General features: G+C 49.2%; 3 protein-coding genes across 3 annotated transcripts; 1 reads left to right on the top strand and 2 right to left on the bottom strand.

Annotated features, from left to right (window-relative positions):
- Window positions 1–226: 226 nt before the first annotated feature.
- On the top strand, window positions 227–2,200 carry ONS95_005400 (uncharacterized protein; the record flags this gene model as incomplete). The annotated part of the gene is made up of 6 exons (XM_058498807.1): window positions 227–942; window positions 1,053–1,266; window positions 1,337–1,370; window positions 1,424–1,482; window positions 1,736–1,800; window positions 2,155–2,200. The coding sequence occupies 6 exons, from the start codon at window positions 227–229 to the stop codon at window positions 2,198–2,200; spliced, it is 1,134 nt and encodes a 377-aa protein (XP_058351073.1).
- A 1,751-nt stretch (window positions 2,201–3,951) lies between these two features.
- Window positions 3,952–7,723, bottom strand: ONS95_005399 (uncharacterized protein). The gene is made up of 2 exons (XM_058498806.1): window positions 6,432–7,723; window positions 3,952–6,383 (listed from the first exon to the last, which is right to left on the bottom strand). Exons 1-2 carry the CDS (start codon window positions 7,226–7,228, stop codon window positions 5,321–5,323), a joined length of 1,860 nt encoding a protein of 619 aa, XP_058351072.1. The 5' UTR covers window positions 7,229–7,723; the 3' UTR covers window positions 3,952–5,320.
- A 6,718-nt stretch (window positions 7,724–14,441) lies between these two features.
- On the bottom strand, window positions 14,442–16,392 carry ONS95_005398 (uncharacterized protein). The gene is made up of 5 exons (XM_058498805.1): window positions 16,237–16,392; window positions 16,116–16,184; window positions 15,627–16,064; window positions 15,457–15,550; window positions 14,442–15,387 (listed from the first exon to the last, which is right to left on the bottom strand). Exons 1-5 carry the CDS (start codon window positions 16,286–16,288, stop codon window positions 14,709–14,711), a joined length of 1,332 nt encoding a protein of 443 aa, XP_058351071.1. The 5' UTR covers window positions 16,289–16,392; the 3' UTR covers window positions 14,442–14,708.
- Between the last annotated feature and the right edge of the window lie 8 nt (window positions 16,393–16,400).

The following is a 16,400-nucleotide window of genomic DNA, read 5'->3' as shown; positions in this document are numbered from 1 at the left end:
CAATCCAGATGCGACTGCTATATACAAGCTTGCGCCGTTGTAAGGCAACTTTACGGATATCTTAAAATCGCAACGAATTTGCAAAAGAAAGATTCATAGCTTTCACAGTTCTTTGACTATCTCATTGCATCCTCACAAGGCTCCCTGACGGACACTCCACTCCACAACCCCTCCAACTCCACCAGCTCACATTTGTACGCGATCCAGATATCTGCCACGCGCCAAAATGCCTCTCAGGGATATTCTTAAGAAGAAGGATAAGGTCGAGCAGCAGCGCCATGCGCCGCCACCTGCTCCAGCTCCAGATCTCGAACCTCCGACCTTCACTTTTATGCGCTCGGATACGCATACGCAAGAAATAATCAGCCCACCGACCTTCTCGTCGCAAGACTCCTCCTCTCCACCATCTTTCATTGATGGACCAGCGGAATCCAGGACTAGCAGACTCTTCAAGGGCCGCTCGCGAAGCGCTTCCGTGAACTCGCAGGCTTCAGCCTCGTCCTCGAAATCGAAGAATGCGAACCCCAAGCGCCTGTCACAAAGACTGCATCTGAGAAAGAGCGAACCAAGTTCCGAGAGTGTGCCGAGTGATCTGCCTGAGATTCATTTGCCAGAAGGAGAAGATGGCGAAGCGCGCGAGTCGTTGTGGGAGAAGCGGGCAACGATGTTGGCTAGGAAGAATGAACAGTCAAGGAGTAGACCTACAACGCCAGTGGGAGGTTCTACGACAGATCTAGGCTCATTCCAAGACTTGAATATAAGTGGAGGGTCTAGGGAAAAGGCTGTGGTGTCAACGAAACAAGCAGATGATAATATACAGGAGGCCATAAGGCTTCATGAAGCCAGCGAGTTGGAGACTTCTACGAAGATGTTTGGGCGGCTAGCAGATCCGAATGGGGAGAACAATGCTTTGAGTCAGGTCATGTACGGGCTTGCTTTGCGGTATGTTCAGTTGGCTATTTTGCATGCAACGGGCCCTTGGTTGTTTATTTTGTTTCCAAGACATCTCTACAAGCCCGATTATTGAACAAATCTGATGTCTCAATCTTTAGGCACGGTTGGGGTTGCACTCCAGACCCAGCAGAGGCTGTCAAATATCTCTCGGCAGCTGCATCGAATGCAGCATCCATTGAGGACCAAGCGCTACAAGCCGGCATGAAAAAGGGCGGCGCGGCCAAAGGGGAGCTCGTGCTTGCCATTTTCGAGCTGGCGAATTGCTTCCGTCACGGATGGGGAGTGCAGGTTGACAAATTCGCAGCTAAACAGGTGAGGCCATTCAAGCAGTGGACCTGGGAGAATCATGGTCAAAGTTTCAAACTAACATACTGGGGAACAGTATTACGAAACAGCTGCAAACTTGGGAGACACTGGTAAGTGCATTCAGGCCTGATTCTTGTGAAGGAAACCTAATGTTACGGAACAGATGCAATGAATGAAGTCGCATGGTGTTACGTCGAAGGCTTCGGCTGCAAGAAAGACAAGGTACGCTTAAATTTAAATATTCTCCTTATTTACTTCCCACTACCGAGCCTTCCGAATAGGTTCATGGGTTCATAGCCATTGGGAGCGTCAGCCTCGCAGTGCTTCACTGTGGCTTGCGTGTGCATCGCATGAGGGCTTGCCCCTATGCTGACTGCATTTGGGCAGCAATGAGGCTTTCCTCATATGTCTCTTCCCCACGCATGCTATCCACCATTCCTAGACATGCAAGGCTAATTGGCTATTTTCACAACAGTTCGCAGCAGCAAAGTACTACAGGCTCGCGGAAGCCGGAGGCAGCAAGACGTTAGGCAATACCTGGTACGTCAAATCATCTCATTTGTCTCCCACGCCCAAGAATCAAGCCATCACTCCTCTTCACGTTCTTGGACCCTGAGTGGAAGGCTTGGAGAAAGAGAGTTCTCTGTATGGGAGAGCGACACTGTCATGCTGGGTCTGCATGTGCGTTACATGCATATAGTAGCTGCAGCGCCGCGGCCCGGTGGCCATCCCGTGCAGCTCTTCGTTCCAGATGACTGTTGCGAACCGACGCCGATAGGCTCAGCGGCCACGGCCTCCTCGTTGACCCAACACTTCTTGGAACCTAAACTCTCCCAAACCCAAATTCCCCACCATCTGAATCACATCTCAGCTCGCTAACCGGGCAACAAACAGGATCTGGAAGGAGAAATACAACCCAGACTATACGGGGAAGAAGTGAGAAGTGAGACTTTGTTTCCTAGCGAGTATGGCTCTACAAGCGGGCGTGATGAATTCGTGGGGTCAAGATTTTGCATCGTGATTTTAATTTGCTCGTTGACAGAGTTGTTCGGCTGGCCTGAACTGAAATGGGCTGGACCGATAGATGACTGGATACAGGATTTACGATTGAATGACCGATGCTTTGATGGGAGCACAAGGCAAGGCGAAGCGGAGGAGGATGCGAAGGCTTGGACTTTGGTCAGGCTTTATTCAGCCGCGCTGCCGTTCCAATTCCCTATCTCAGCCCAGCTCAGCATAGTACAGAACAGCTCCGACCATATCCCTTGCCTATGATGTATAACGAGAGAATGATATATCCAACATGGCTGAGACACATTCGTATTCATTCAATTCACACGCACGCTCACATGTCTCGGTAGTGGACCTGACATGACTTGACGTCGTGGTCTTGACTTTGCCATGCCATGCCATGCCATGGCCATGAAGTGATCTGGTCTTCAGACCCGATCGAGATCGAAATAGCTGTCAGTTTACGGCCCGCTAGATAGACTTTCCGTCAGCAGTCAAACTTTACTTACTTCTCCATCCCATCCCATCCCATCCCATCGCATCGCATCCACGGGTCGGTCACAAACAGCAGCGCCGGTGCCGATCTATCTCTTCGATCTAATCTAGGCAGAATCGCATCTCAGCCTGTCAGACGCAGGAGTGTGTGATATACCATTCCTCCCTTCAAGGGTCCATCACTGGTCTGACTGACCTACTAGGTAGCCCACCTGCCTAGCTGAAAAAAAGAGCACTGGGGTGAAAAGCCTGAAAGTCCCGAGGGACAATTACCTAGCATTAGGTAGGTGGAATTATAGGTATAGGAAGGGATGAGGGATGGGGGATGAGGAAGTGCGTCACGTGAGTGATGTGTTGGCAAGTTCGGTTCCTCCTCCTTCTTCTGTTTTTGGGTTCTGTTCCTGGCGTGGAGGTGGTCAGCCCACATTTTTCCGGCTTGCCGATTTGTTCGCTGTTTTGCTGTCTGGCTGTTTGTCGTTGGTAGGAGGGGAGGGTAGTGGAGTGGAGAAGATGGGGATGGGGATGGATGAGGAGCTTGGGCTTGGGCTTGAATCTGGTGTCTTGGGTTGGGAGGGGGCAGAAACTGGTTTGTGCTACACAGGGTCGTGGTCTAGACTCTGGATAAGATTCTCCTGTTGGTTCTTGATTCAGTTTTTGACTCTGGAGTTGACTAGGTTTGCTGGGAGGTGGGCGTGTGAGTGCCCTGCGTGTGTCTGCTGTGTGTGTGGGCCAAGCAGGTACATAGGTACGTGAATACGTAGGTGCTTGGTAGACACGAAAGCTGTTTTTAGCATTTTCATCATACCTACGTAGGTGTTGTAATGTACTTGGCAAGTGCGAAGATGGATATCGTAAACTAGACAGCGAGATATGAATCATAATATCAGGGTTGGACTTGCTTAGGCCTCACCGTTTGTTGGAGAAAGAATGTGAAACTTGATAATCGAGATATGAAGGACTGATGGAGCGACTGGCTACTTGACAAGTCTACGTGAAAGTGGAGAGGAAGACTTCATGAGTTCACCGTCAATTGCCATTGTGGGTCTAATCATACTGTCAGTGCAATCAAAAGTTCATATGATAATCGATGAGAACTTTTCAGAACGGTGTAGCAAGTCAGGATCTCTACACCGTCTCCAGTTTTCACAGATTGAAGCATCATAGTGGATCAAAAACATGTCTGTGGTGAGGTTTCCGTCATCTATATGACGACAGAAAATAAGAGTAGTATTTTCTTGCCCTTGCTGAGCAACGCTGTGCTGTGCTGTGCGGTATCTACTTCGATCTCGACCCAATCACCAATACCATTCCACCAGTAAGAGTCCACTAAATACAATTTCCAGTCAAATCACCGTTTCAATTCCAGCGTAAATACACAGCTGCCACCACCTGCCTGTGAGAGAAAAGCGAGAATCCTTCGTCATCAACGGCGATCCTCGCCGGATGGAATGGACAGAAGAAACATTATGCAATCATTCGTTCGTTCGTGATCATTACAACGTAAACACCCCTCCAGTCGTAATTGCCATTCGCTTCGCTCGATTTGGTAGTGAGCAATAAGAGGATGAAGGAAATATACCGGTTGCAGCGCGGCGGTGTGTGGGCTCGGTTTTGGTTCGTGAGAATCGTGTTTTGATATTTGTAGTAGTACTGGTACGGAATGGATGCAAGGAAAACTGTTGAGCGTGTGTGCGCTGAGAGGTATCTTATAGTTTGATTCATGAAAGTCGTGATGTTCGTAATATTGTGCGCGTAGAAGAGTAAACGGAGTTGAGTGTTTGTGTATGGAGGAGACAGGACGGTGAGGGTAAGGTGTTTGGTCAGGCAGGCCTTCATTCCATCGATCATCGGTTCCGCGGAAGGTTCCAAAAAATGATGCCATTGCTCTCTCTCGTCCGCCAGCTCCGATATCCAGACTCAAGGGAATGGAGAAGGGTAAAAAGAAAACCTAAAGACTAAGTTCCTAAACTAAAAGTATCCTCCTCTTTCCGTTCGAACAAGAATACCCAAAATGCCTAAACTAGTTTGAAGTGAAGTATGAAAAGGAAAACAACAAGATATCCAATTTACATAAGTCCAATCATTCCGTCGTTCGGTCCATTGGGTTTGCTGCGAGCCGCTGATGTGTATGTGTGTAAAGTGGGCTCGATCCATTTCTGCTGATTTGCGATCGCGTGAGCAATCAAGCAAATGAGCTTTCGTTTGAGGATATGCCTATCCAAATTCCGATCCCGATCCGGTTTCCCTATTCCTCCGATCCCATCCATATCCATAATTCCAGAATCCTATCCTTCCCGTCGCTGTGCCATGATGATGCAAATATGAGAGCAAACATGAAAAAGAAATGATGAAAGCCAAAAAATAATCAACGCTAAACGCTTCGCTGGGCTCGCTGGACAAATGAAATTGGAAAAGTCAAATAAAATGATGCGTGAGCAAACAGTGTCTGTGCTGCTGTTTTTGCGTGATATGCCGTGAGTCGTGACCGTTGATCGTGCCGTGGGATGTGCTCCCGATATGTTATGTATGTGTATCATGAAGTCATAAGAGTGATTCAGCCAACTGCAGTGGCACACTCTTCCGGACTCCTCTGTGAGTTGCAATCCGAGACCATCTTCGCAAAGTTACGAACAACTTCACTAGGTACTTGATCCCAGAGAAGTGACCTCGTGTAGACCTCAGCAGCGGATTTCTTGCTGTTCAAACGCATTGCTGCGAGTGTCTCACCGAGGTTGCGACGGCCTTGAGATGTGGAGTGTTGGGGGGCATTTTGAAGGAAGTCATGGTTGGTGAGACCCTCGTATTGAGCTGCCGAGAGGCCAAAGAGTTGTTCGTTGTTTTGCTGTTCAGTGGGCTGAGCGAGACTATCAACGAGGTCTCCGAGTGTAGACTGGGTGACGCCGACCATGTCATTGTTGCCCATGGTTGGGATAGATGAAGACCAGGAGTTGCCAGATGGGAGAGGAGCCATGACCTCGGAGATGGAGGAAGCAGCGTTGGACACACCTGCATCCTTGAAAATATCTTCGAGAAGAGTAGCAGAAGCAGCTTGAACGTCGTCCGACATCTTTGGGATAGTCGGTGAGGAACCTTTGGAGGCGACGAAAGCACCGACAAGAAGCAGCATTAGCAAGAGACCTTGGGCGGCAGGCTTCTCTGGCTCGCTGAGAAGAGAGTTCTCGGACTTCTTGACAGGGACCAAGGAGCTCTCAACCTTGACTTCTGGCTCAGGAGCGAAGTCGTTGAGGAAGGAGATATTATCCCAAGCTCCATCCATAGTGAGACTATCGATGTCGGCATAGTCATTGGAGAACCCGTTGGCGGTTGGCATAGGTGCCATAGGAGCACTCTCTAATCGCTGGATGTGTTCGGTAAGAACACTGACTTTCTTGCGAAGGTCACCGGTCTCAATAGTGTGATTTCGCACGATCTCTTCTTTCTCAAGTTGCATGCTCTCGATGTACTGCTGGTATTGTTGCTCCTTGCGGGCCCAGTCATCCAAAGCTAGCTTAGCTTCCGCCAAATCTTCCTCAAGGTCGTTGATGACAGCAGTAAAATGCTTCTTCTCATCTTCAAGCCTTTCGGTATGTTGCTTCTTGCGTTGCCGAGAGTCAAGACTAGAATAAATTAGTAGGTGGACTTGATACGATAGGGTGTACACTTACGCTGCTTGACGGTTCCTCAGTAACCGCTTTTGTTGCTTCAGCTCCTTGATTTCTTGCTCGTCATTTGATTGCGCAATAAGCTGGTCGATGTTGTTGAGGTTTCGCTCGGCCGGGATATCAAATCGGGCGTTCTTCTTTCGGATGCCATCACCCCTCCTTGACATATCAGGATGCGATCGAAGAGTAGGACTGTGAGGTCTCATCCTCTTGGGCATAGAGCGGTGCTCCATAGCTTCTGATACGGACCATTCTTTTTGCGGTGAAGTTGGGATTGATCCATTGCTGGTGTTTCCTGACGAGAAGACTGGCAGTTGCTGATTTCCGGGGTTGGTGAAGGGAGTTTGCATGGGTCTTTGAAATACTGGAACTTCAAACTCCGAAGGGAGTCCATCGTGCCCTTGCATGGGAGTGCTCATGCCCGATCCATTGCCCATCGACCATCCGTGACTTTGCTGACCATACGACGATTGCGATTCAACGCCGCGCATGAAAGGGTTGTTGTTCTGCTCAACAAAAGGATTGTTCGAACCCATCGGCTGCTGCTGCTGCTGCTGCTGCATGTCGACATGCTGCCATTCATCGGTCTTCGGCGAGAACAATGCTGAGGAGACAGCGAACGAATCCCGCCGGCTGCCGTTCATGGGTGGGGACATCTCGAGACCTGAGTCTAATGCGTTCTGGTCGAGGATGTTCTCGTCCAAGATGCTTCCCTCCTCGTCCTCGAAGTAATTCTGTGTGCGCGTATCGACCGTCAGTGATGAGGGTCTGTAGAAATTGTGCATCTGGAAAGCGGCCATTGCGAATGTTGTGTTGTGTTGTGTTGTGTTGTGGTGTGGTGGGGAAGCGAGGTTCGGATGGTTGGAGATTTTGGCGTGGCGGTGAAGCGTTGAAGATAGCTGGGCGATCGCGGATGATCACAACGACTGGAAGTGCAGATGAACAGCGAGTGAGTAATAATAGTCGATGAAGAATCGCTGATGGCAATCAAGAGATTCGAGTCGTTCGTCCGTTTCGTTCGTTCGTGTAATGGCAAAGAGCTTCAGTCTGCGGATAAAGCAGAAACTGAAGACAAACTGGGTGAGCTGTAAGAAGTGCCGTTGGCAGGTAGAGCAGTAATCGAAAGCTACGATAGCGAACGGGCCCGCGTCCTTCTTATCCCATCTGTGATGTGATGCGATGCGAGCCTGTGGTGCTGGGCTGGTCTATGGCTGGCTTCCGCTGTGGCAGCGGGTTGCTCTGCTGCTGCTTCTCCCACGTCCCACCCGAACAAAGTCAAGTGAGTGGAGCTAAAGGGAGGCAGCGGGCCCCATGTCTGCTCGTCCCATGCCCCCCTCCCCCCTCCCCCCTCCCCCCGTCTGGCTGGGCCTCCCATGCGCCATGCATCGACCATCCAGAACAGGGAGCATTCAGAGACAGGACAGGCCAGGGAGGAACGGCAAAAAAGCAAGGCGACGGGTGCGGGTGCAAGCGACGCCGTAGGTGGGGGCAAGAGTGAGAGTGAGAGTTAGAGTTAGAGAGAGGATAGGACGAATGTGGGTTGGGCGAAGGGTGACCTTAGAGAAGGAGCCCAAGAGAGGAAGGGTATGTTTAGAGAGGAGCCCAAGAGGGTAACTCCTAGAGAATACAGTAGTCCAAGTCAGGAGTGAGTTCTGTGACTCTTGATGGGAAGTGAAAGTTTAGCCCAAGACAAGGTCAGGAGGAGGTCGATGATGTTACACTTCCATCCAAGTTCTATGTGAAAACGCAGAAGCCTGACTGGACAGATCAAAAGTCCTGCGATCTCATTCATCCGATGTAGGCATGTACTGTGCCCCAAGCCGGTACGACAATAATGGTTATCCTTCACTACTGATGGTAAATGACCACCGAGTATGCCCCATATATCTTCGAGGATAGGGCTAGGCGATAAATCATACTGAGTGATAGAAAGAGTACAGAACATCCTACCCGGCCATCGCCCACCAATTCCTGGAATAGAATCCGAGGAACAAGGTAGGAATCGAGTTCGATTTCTTACCAGGTAAAGGCCCAGAATTAGAATATGACTCTACTTATCGGACATTGATTACGATTGGGACATTGCCCTCCACTCCGGCGCTTTAAGCGACTGGGAATAGTCTCACTTCCAGTAGGGAGCGTCCCAGCGTCCGTGGAGTGAGTGAACACAGGCAGGCCTCTTCAGTGGCTTCAATTACTTATTGATCAGTGAGGCAATCGCTCCCCGTCGCAGCCGTCCACTCACTGCCAGGCGCTCTACAAAACTGCCTCTCTTCCTGCGTGCTGTGTGGGCTTGCTGCTCTCATCCTGAGCGCGAGCGCCTCTCCTCAGTCCACCCACCCCCGTGCCCATTATCAGGTTGGGCAGCGATGGAGTCTGTCCTCGCTCTCTCAGTCGCTGACCTCGCCCATCTGGATCCCCTCTCTCATGCCAGTCGCAGCCCTCTCCACCGATAGGTCACGGCTATCCTGCTGCATAACATGGGCCAAAATAGCCAAGCCAAAAGTTTGTGTTCCGCAACAATAAACGTCCCCCGCTGGCCACGCGCGCGCTCTCATTGGCGATGTCGCGACTCTCGTGCTCTCTTACTCCGATTTCCATTCATACTCCCGCCAGAAGACCTGTTACTCGGAGCTGCTGATTGGCCGCCAGGAGCTGGAGCTCGAAACTGGAAGCGAACGCCAATGAAGTGAAACGTTTGTTTGGTTCGCCTTGTGGAGTAAAATCGGGATTCTTCAGGCCTCCTTGCCTTTGTGCCTATTCTTTCGGCTGCACATGGGATCTTGACATGGGAGGCAGGCCAGAGACAAGAGGCCGCACGAGTGGTCTCCATCACGCGTCAGGTCTGATGTTTTACAACGACTGAGTGGGAAAGGAATCAGCGTTGAGAAGACTGGGTTCATGTCTGAGATTATGATTTTTTACCACATCCGCCGCACTTGGGCAGGAAGAAATCTTACGATCAGGCACGGGGTATTCTCATCAATCCTCATCTTAGCAAATGCCGTCATATCACACTGCCGCTGGGCTTTGACCAGCCCCCCAATAATGTCTTTGAAATATTCGCCAGTGCTTAACCTCTCACTGCACTGCATTTGCATTGTGCTGCAACCTCGTGGCCGCAGAAACGGTCGCGCCGGAAGCCTCATATGATAGGTGAGCGGCCTTGGGGCAGGACGGGGCATATGAAGAATATGGCTACCCAAACAATAAACAGTTGTGCCCAATCCTCAGGGCAACACAACGATTCGATCACGACGAGCCAGCTTCAGTCGATACGGATCAGTTCCAGCTTGCTTCCCCTCTGAAGCCCTTATCACCTCAGTATCAGCCTATCGCGGTATCGCGCCTTCTGATAGCGATACCCTCCTTTCTTCTCTTCCCTTTTGGTCTCGTCTCCCAAGTCCTGGATGCCGGGCTGTCGGCGGGAGAATGACAACCATGCCCATCCCAGCCGTCTCCAGACCAGGGCAACCCATGCTGATGACCTTATTCGGACGAGATAACGATAGATGCGACCGGGAGATCCTCACTGCCCGAGATCATACCAGGCATCTTAATTGTCCGCAACTCTTTTTTCTCCTAAACTCCCCTTTGTATCATTTCCGAAGTTGTGTGCGCATGAGGCATCGCAGATCGCGATTGCGCGTATGACGGCATAGTTACTATGATTGACTTCCATAGCCATTTGCCGAGAGCCCATCGATCTGAAGTCGGATCAACAACAACTGCGATTATCCAGGGATTCCGGGAATCCAGACAGGGGCTTGAAGAAGCGGGACGGCCTGCCGAGGTCTTCTCCTTCTAGAACATCGCGCGAGTAAACAAAGGAGAGCGGTGAACCTTGCCTTCGACTCACAGTTGGTACGCAACAGCAATTTTTCCGCGACACACGTCTTGAGTGGCTGGTGACATCAACAAGAACCTCTGGTTTGAACAACAAATTGTATTTTGTCTGCATCACCATCATTCTCAAACGCGCGTAGTGGGCTGAGGAAATCCCCTTCTCTGGAGCCACAGGGGGGGAATCAATCGGCTGCCTTCCGGAGGATCTGGCGAGCGACAGGAGGAAGTACACCGCCAGTGCTATTCTCGGCGCGAAAGCCATATTCGACATGTCCAGTTCCGCGAACAAACAAGCTGAGGAACAATCGAATTGTCGGTCTGGGTGAGACACGAAAGTCTCTGGCTCGCTTGAGTTTTCCTTGTATGACACAAAGCAGGCCCGTATCGCGACCATCAAGAGAAATCCATCACAACAATCCACCAAGATTGTTTTCCCGGCCATTCCGCGACCCTCTCCTCCACACTATCATATTTTCTATCTCCTGTCATCCCGCACATCTTCAATGCAACTGCAGGCGCGCCGCGGTGCACACGCGAGCCTACTGCAAGTTGCAGCATACCCGTCCGGAAAGGTGCAGGGTGCAGCAGTCACACTCTACCTCCCACAATACACGGCTATTCCTCCAGTTGAGTACCATATGTACAACCAGCCATGCTTTCACCACGGGAAATCATCTGTCGTGCGTGTAGAATGCAAAATCGTTACCAGAGATAACGCCGTACTTGCGTTTCTGTTCTCGTATAAACTTTCCGTTTCGCTTCGCCGCTCGGAGCGGTGAGCAAGAACAAGGAACACCCCCTTTCAGCCTTCCCTTATGTGACACTTGATATTAGATGTTTGGCGTTTTTTTCAGGATTGTGGCGGTGACGACATCGGTTGTTTACCTATTATTTATTGGTTCTCCGTTTGCGACCATGAAAGTTTCTTCCAGCCACTTTTTCTTTTGTTGCTCTTGATTCTGTTTTTTCTCGTGTGGTTTGCGCGTTCTGTTGTGTGTGTTTCGCGAAGCGAGCGAGCGATGACATTGGGAACTGGTTGGTTGACAAGGACATAAGCCCTAAAAAGCAAGGAAATAAGCTCTTCTCTCATATTGATCCGAGGAGATCACGAATCCACTGATTTGAGGTTCTTATCCTCCGATAATCGACCTTAACATGGACGATCGAACGTTTTAAGTGGCCTGTGCTGCCTCCGAGCAAAGAGAGCAAGCTTGGGCTTCAAAAGTTAATACCGCACCCGGATTCCGAGATTCCATCTCACGTCTGTCCTTCTTTCCTGCTTCCATAACTGCCGAGTCTTTCTTCCATGCAGGTTTAGAAGTTTGGGGTGCAGTCTCCATGAGCGATTACATGAGACATAATCTCCCTGCACAAGCCCTTACAGTAGAACCGCTCAACGGCTCGGAATTTCTCTTCTCAGCTCCCCTAAAATAATTCTCCCCTAAAGCTCCGAAGTTCATGCTAGGACGGCATGAAGTTTCATAGTGCAGTTCTTCCAACGTTCCAACGTTCAAACGCTCGTTCTCACCCCCACCATTGCAACCTCCCCACCTGATCCCTCGGAGGGAAGACCCAGTTCCATGGACTTGGGACATCCCTCCATCTGAGTCCTTTCTCTGCACGCCATACTCACTCCCAACCATTCATCCTTCCTGTCATCCGAACATTTCTTCTGCTTGAACATAGGGGACCCCAGACTCACGTGGTCTGGGGTATCCCTTTTTGTTTACATCTCTTCACAGCCGAACTTCCTTTTTGGCGCGCTCCGACATCCCACAATCTGTTTTGACTTTCATCGGGGCTGTTCACTTCCCAGTTTCTCCCCGTTCCAGTTCCTAGCATTGTATTTTCGCGTGAAGTCAATGCTGCTGCCTGCCTATGACGGAAGAAGCATTACGTCTCCTCTCTTCCCTTTTTGCCCGCGATCTACAATTGCTGAGCGAACTTCTCCCCAAAAATACTGCAAATACCAAATCGATCGCTCTACCTTTGGGGATCGTGCACTACTCTGCTCGTTCTAGACTTCTAGATCTTCAATACTACTGAGGAGGAAACGTAACTATGATCTTGATCGGGACATTGATTGCAGATCTGAAAAACTTGACGTTTAGCTTGAATTCCTCGTACGAAAAAAGAACGGGCTTTCGGTTTGAGAAGAGAACACGAACATCAAGGGTATAGCAAATTGGGAATATAGCTAAGAATACGAATCCAAGCTTCCATTCGATGATACCCAAACCGCGGTCACGTCACTTGCCAATCGCAAGTCTGTTCAGTAAGGCCAGGCGTTGACTCTCCCCCAGCCTCTAAACTGGTTTCAAGAGACATTTTGTGAGTAATGGGAATGCACAGCTTGGTCCTCTCCGACTCGAATCTTGCAACACCAAGAGAACAGATAGAAAGTGCAATGACTGAAGACTTCAGCTCCGACGTCATCACCTTTTCAGCGCACTTTGTAGCAATTTTGCAAAAGTCCTCTGCGAAATACCTCACGTCACTCCCCATCACAAATCCATAAATCCGAATTCCTACACGAACGGAGCATATAACGTCTCATATATGTCTCCTCGCTTCCCCAATCCACAACAATCTCGTAAAAGAACCAGAGCTGACCTGAGACCAGACCACAAAACCCGCATGAAAATGTCTAGGTAAGCAGCATGCACATACATGCAGGTCTGCTGCACGTCGTGACAGAAATAGAAAAAGAACAGAATCTGTAAGAACGAGTAGCGAGGAGCGAGGTACACTTGAAACATATCTTGCTACACTTGTAGGGAGATAATCCCAAGGAATGAAGGCAAAGAAGAACTGAATTTACGATAAATGAGAACGAGATGGTGGGGGTGGAACGCAAGGGGGAGGGGGAGCGATACGAAAGCCGGATAATGTACTGTACTTAGAAACTTTGAGAGTTGCGATAGAGGACTGGTCGCGCGGCGCTCCTCATGGAGTCTGGAGGCTGGACGTCGATCGCGAGAAAAGAAGAAATGTTCCAGAAGTGCAAATAAAGGGAAGATCACGTGTGTCGTCCTGCTAGCGTGTTGAACTCTCGTTTCGAGTCTATCTACAAACTCTCTAAAAGCAATGTCTACTCCGAAGGATTAAGACTGAAAGTCATTCAAATCGATATGCTTCTTGTGAATAGAGATTTCCTGCAAATCACCATGATTGAAAACCACGCAGCAAACTGTAGTCTACAAGAGACATCCAGCAAGCGAATTCCGGAGGCACGGTGGGATGTACGAAGGCATTGACATGGTTGTTTACTAATGATGAAGACACCTTATGGCAAAAGCGATAACATGGCGATGTTCATATTGTACTGCTGATCTGAAGTTAAAGTGGATCTAATGAAAAATTAGAGTCAAGCACGAGGTTTGAGAACATGGTTCAGCAGGATGAGATGAAGGATATCATTGACTTGAGCAACCGATTTGACATGACATGATCATCTGATCATCCTTGTGAGAATATAATACGTGTACTATCTCCTGTAATTTCTCTGTATACACACAGAACTCTGTAAGGAAGTGGGAGCCGAGAGCCGTTCGTAGTTCCATACAGATCAACGAGCCAAATCCCGTCAGCAAAAGGAGACTACAAATTTCGCTTGGACGACGCAAATGACGTGCGCGAATTGTAAATACTTAGCGGATGATCTCAAAGGCAACCAAAGTACCCCAGTCTGTGAACTGTCACTGACACGTTCTAACATGTTGACTTTGGCATTCATAACCGGCACTGCCTTGACAAAAGGCATTTGTAGAACTGACTAGTACCATGTATCAGTCATAAAATATGTGTGTGCTGCAGACAGTAGTTCTCTTCCAATTTTGCTGTTAGCTAGAGGTGGCTTCTTAACCTTAGAATACTTCGCGAGACGTACTATCAAAGTGTGTTTGCTCAGGATACCAGACCGCAGATAATCTTTAATCGAGCAGAATACATCCTCGCAAGGCTGGGTAGCAGTGGTTTGTGGAAATTGGCTAGATTTGGGGTGCTTTGAATAAGATAAGGTACTTAATGTAGAAGAGATCGCAGTGAGCAGAGTCAAAACAATATCTCTCGGTCAGCATGTTTACCCGCAGCCAATGTCGCGACCATCCGGCTGAGGGAGAACTAACATGTGGAACACTGACCATGAACAGTCGAGAGAAAGACCTTGGAGATTCAGTAATTATTTTTTCTTCTTCTTATGTAATGCTTGTATGCTCGCTTTTTTCTTTCTATTCTATACATCAATGATAGCAATCAGAGCTTTCGCTCCTAGCAATGGACTCTTGTCCGGGTATATCGCATCCTCCACACCAAAACCAAAGTATTCTATCCATCGTAAGCACCTCTACAAAGAGGGCTAGAAATCCAAGGAAATGAAGTAGAGGAAGTACTTTCTAGCATGGGCTAGAGGTCAGGTTCCTTGTTTGTAGCCCATCATATGATGGGAACGAAATCCTGTTGTTTGGGAATGTCTTCATCGATCTCTCCCTCCTCGTCGCCGAGGAATTCCTCGAGTCCATCAGAATCAACATCGCTTCCAACTCCTTCTTCGTCACTGGAAACATCATGAATCATGCTGTCTGACTGTTTGTTTGGATCGGTGTTGCTACGCATCACACTAGCCTTTTGTCGGTGGAGCAATTTACATCCCTCGGTGGTGCATGTACCTGTATTGCTAAAGTCAGGGCACTCGTTGACATGTCTGTCTGTGCAGCTTGCGCCGTTCTCGCAGTAGCCATAGATGCCGAATGATCGACAGACGAGCGCAGATGGCGAGACTCTAACATGGGTGTAACGACAGTTGTCATTAGAGCAGTTTCCTCTGGCGAAGTGCAGGCAAATTGGAGTTCTCTCGGGGGTTAGTTCATGTGAAAGGTCACAGAAATCTCCACTTGGACAGGACCCCTTTTGAAGAAAGTCTCTGCAAACTGCGACCTTTGAAGGATCATGAACGAATGGGCAATCTGCTAAAGAGCATGAACCTAAAAGAAGAAGTGTCAGCTGAAACCCGGGACGCTCCTCCGCAATGGGAGCGTAATGGCAGAGTCGAAAGAATAAGGGAATACCCGTAAGATTGAATGCTTTGCATAGCTTGGTGGTTTTCTTCGATTTCCTAGCGTTGTTAATGTCAGTGCTGTTATATGGAGTGGGGTTAAAGGTCCTAGACTGATGGCAACCATACCCCTGGATTTTGATGGAAGTATCGCGGTACATGTTTCCGTTTTTGCTCCGGTAGAATTTGATCCCTGAAACTATCGCCATCTTGGGTCCAGTACCTATAAGGATGTAAGCACGATCGACTCATTGATTGCAGGATGCCCAATATCCACTGTTGAGCGAACACTGTCTCACCAGATATCTTCTCCAGCTTTCCACCAGTCTCGCTCACGCGGAACACGCCTCCCCCTACATTTACCTCGCGAGTTTTCTCTGCTTTGATGTTTTTCTCAAGCTTGGCCCGTTCTAGTTGGTCCCTCCTCTTCAGTTTCTGTAATCTCAACTCCTCCATCGACTTGACTCTATGACGAGTCTCTTTCTCAAACACGGTGGCACTGACGATCTGGCGATGACCACGATCAGTCTTGGAGATCCAGGCGTTATTGTCAACAGCCGCAGGAAGATTATTGTTCTCGTTGGTTGATGTAGAAGGAGCGCTGCTTGCGTTCAACACAAGGCTTTTGTGTCGATGTAGGTGATTGTGTCTGCCGCCTCTGTAATAACCTCTGGATCCTCGCGATCCTCTGTAGCTACCGCGACCACCTCCCCATCCTGTGCTTGCTTGGGGATATCCTTCATGTCCGTCAGTATTATGGTTGGTGAATATCCTGGGCAGCTGTGTACCTCCATAACCGTGCTGAAGCTGATCCTGCTGTCCTGATACCTGACCGTTCTTATGCCTGTTGATCTGGCCTAAGAAAAGTCAGTCAGATGTATAGCAAATGTTCGGCGCGTAGCAACTCACCTGCAAGCTGGCTGATCTGATTGAGGAGGGCTTCTTGGTCCTCTGAAGACATTATAATCTTACTACTTGTTAGTTAGACTGTCTAGCTGCCCTTTTTATTAGACTAGTAATGCTCGGCGATGTTACGAGGTCAAATTTGAGTTGAGAGTACTTGTAAGGGCAGA

This window comes from Cadophora gregata (genome assembly GCF_030347475.1).
Source record: "Cadophora gregata isolate MNR1 chromosome Unknown scaffold_16, whole genome shotgun sequence".
Taxonomy (NCBI): Eukaryota; Fungi; Ascomycota; class Leotiomycetes; order Helotiales; family Ploettnerulaceae; genus Cadophora; species Cadophora gregata.
The sequence above is the reverse complement of the archived record's forward strand: the minus strand, read 5'-3'. Positions and strand labels throughout refer to the sequence as shown.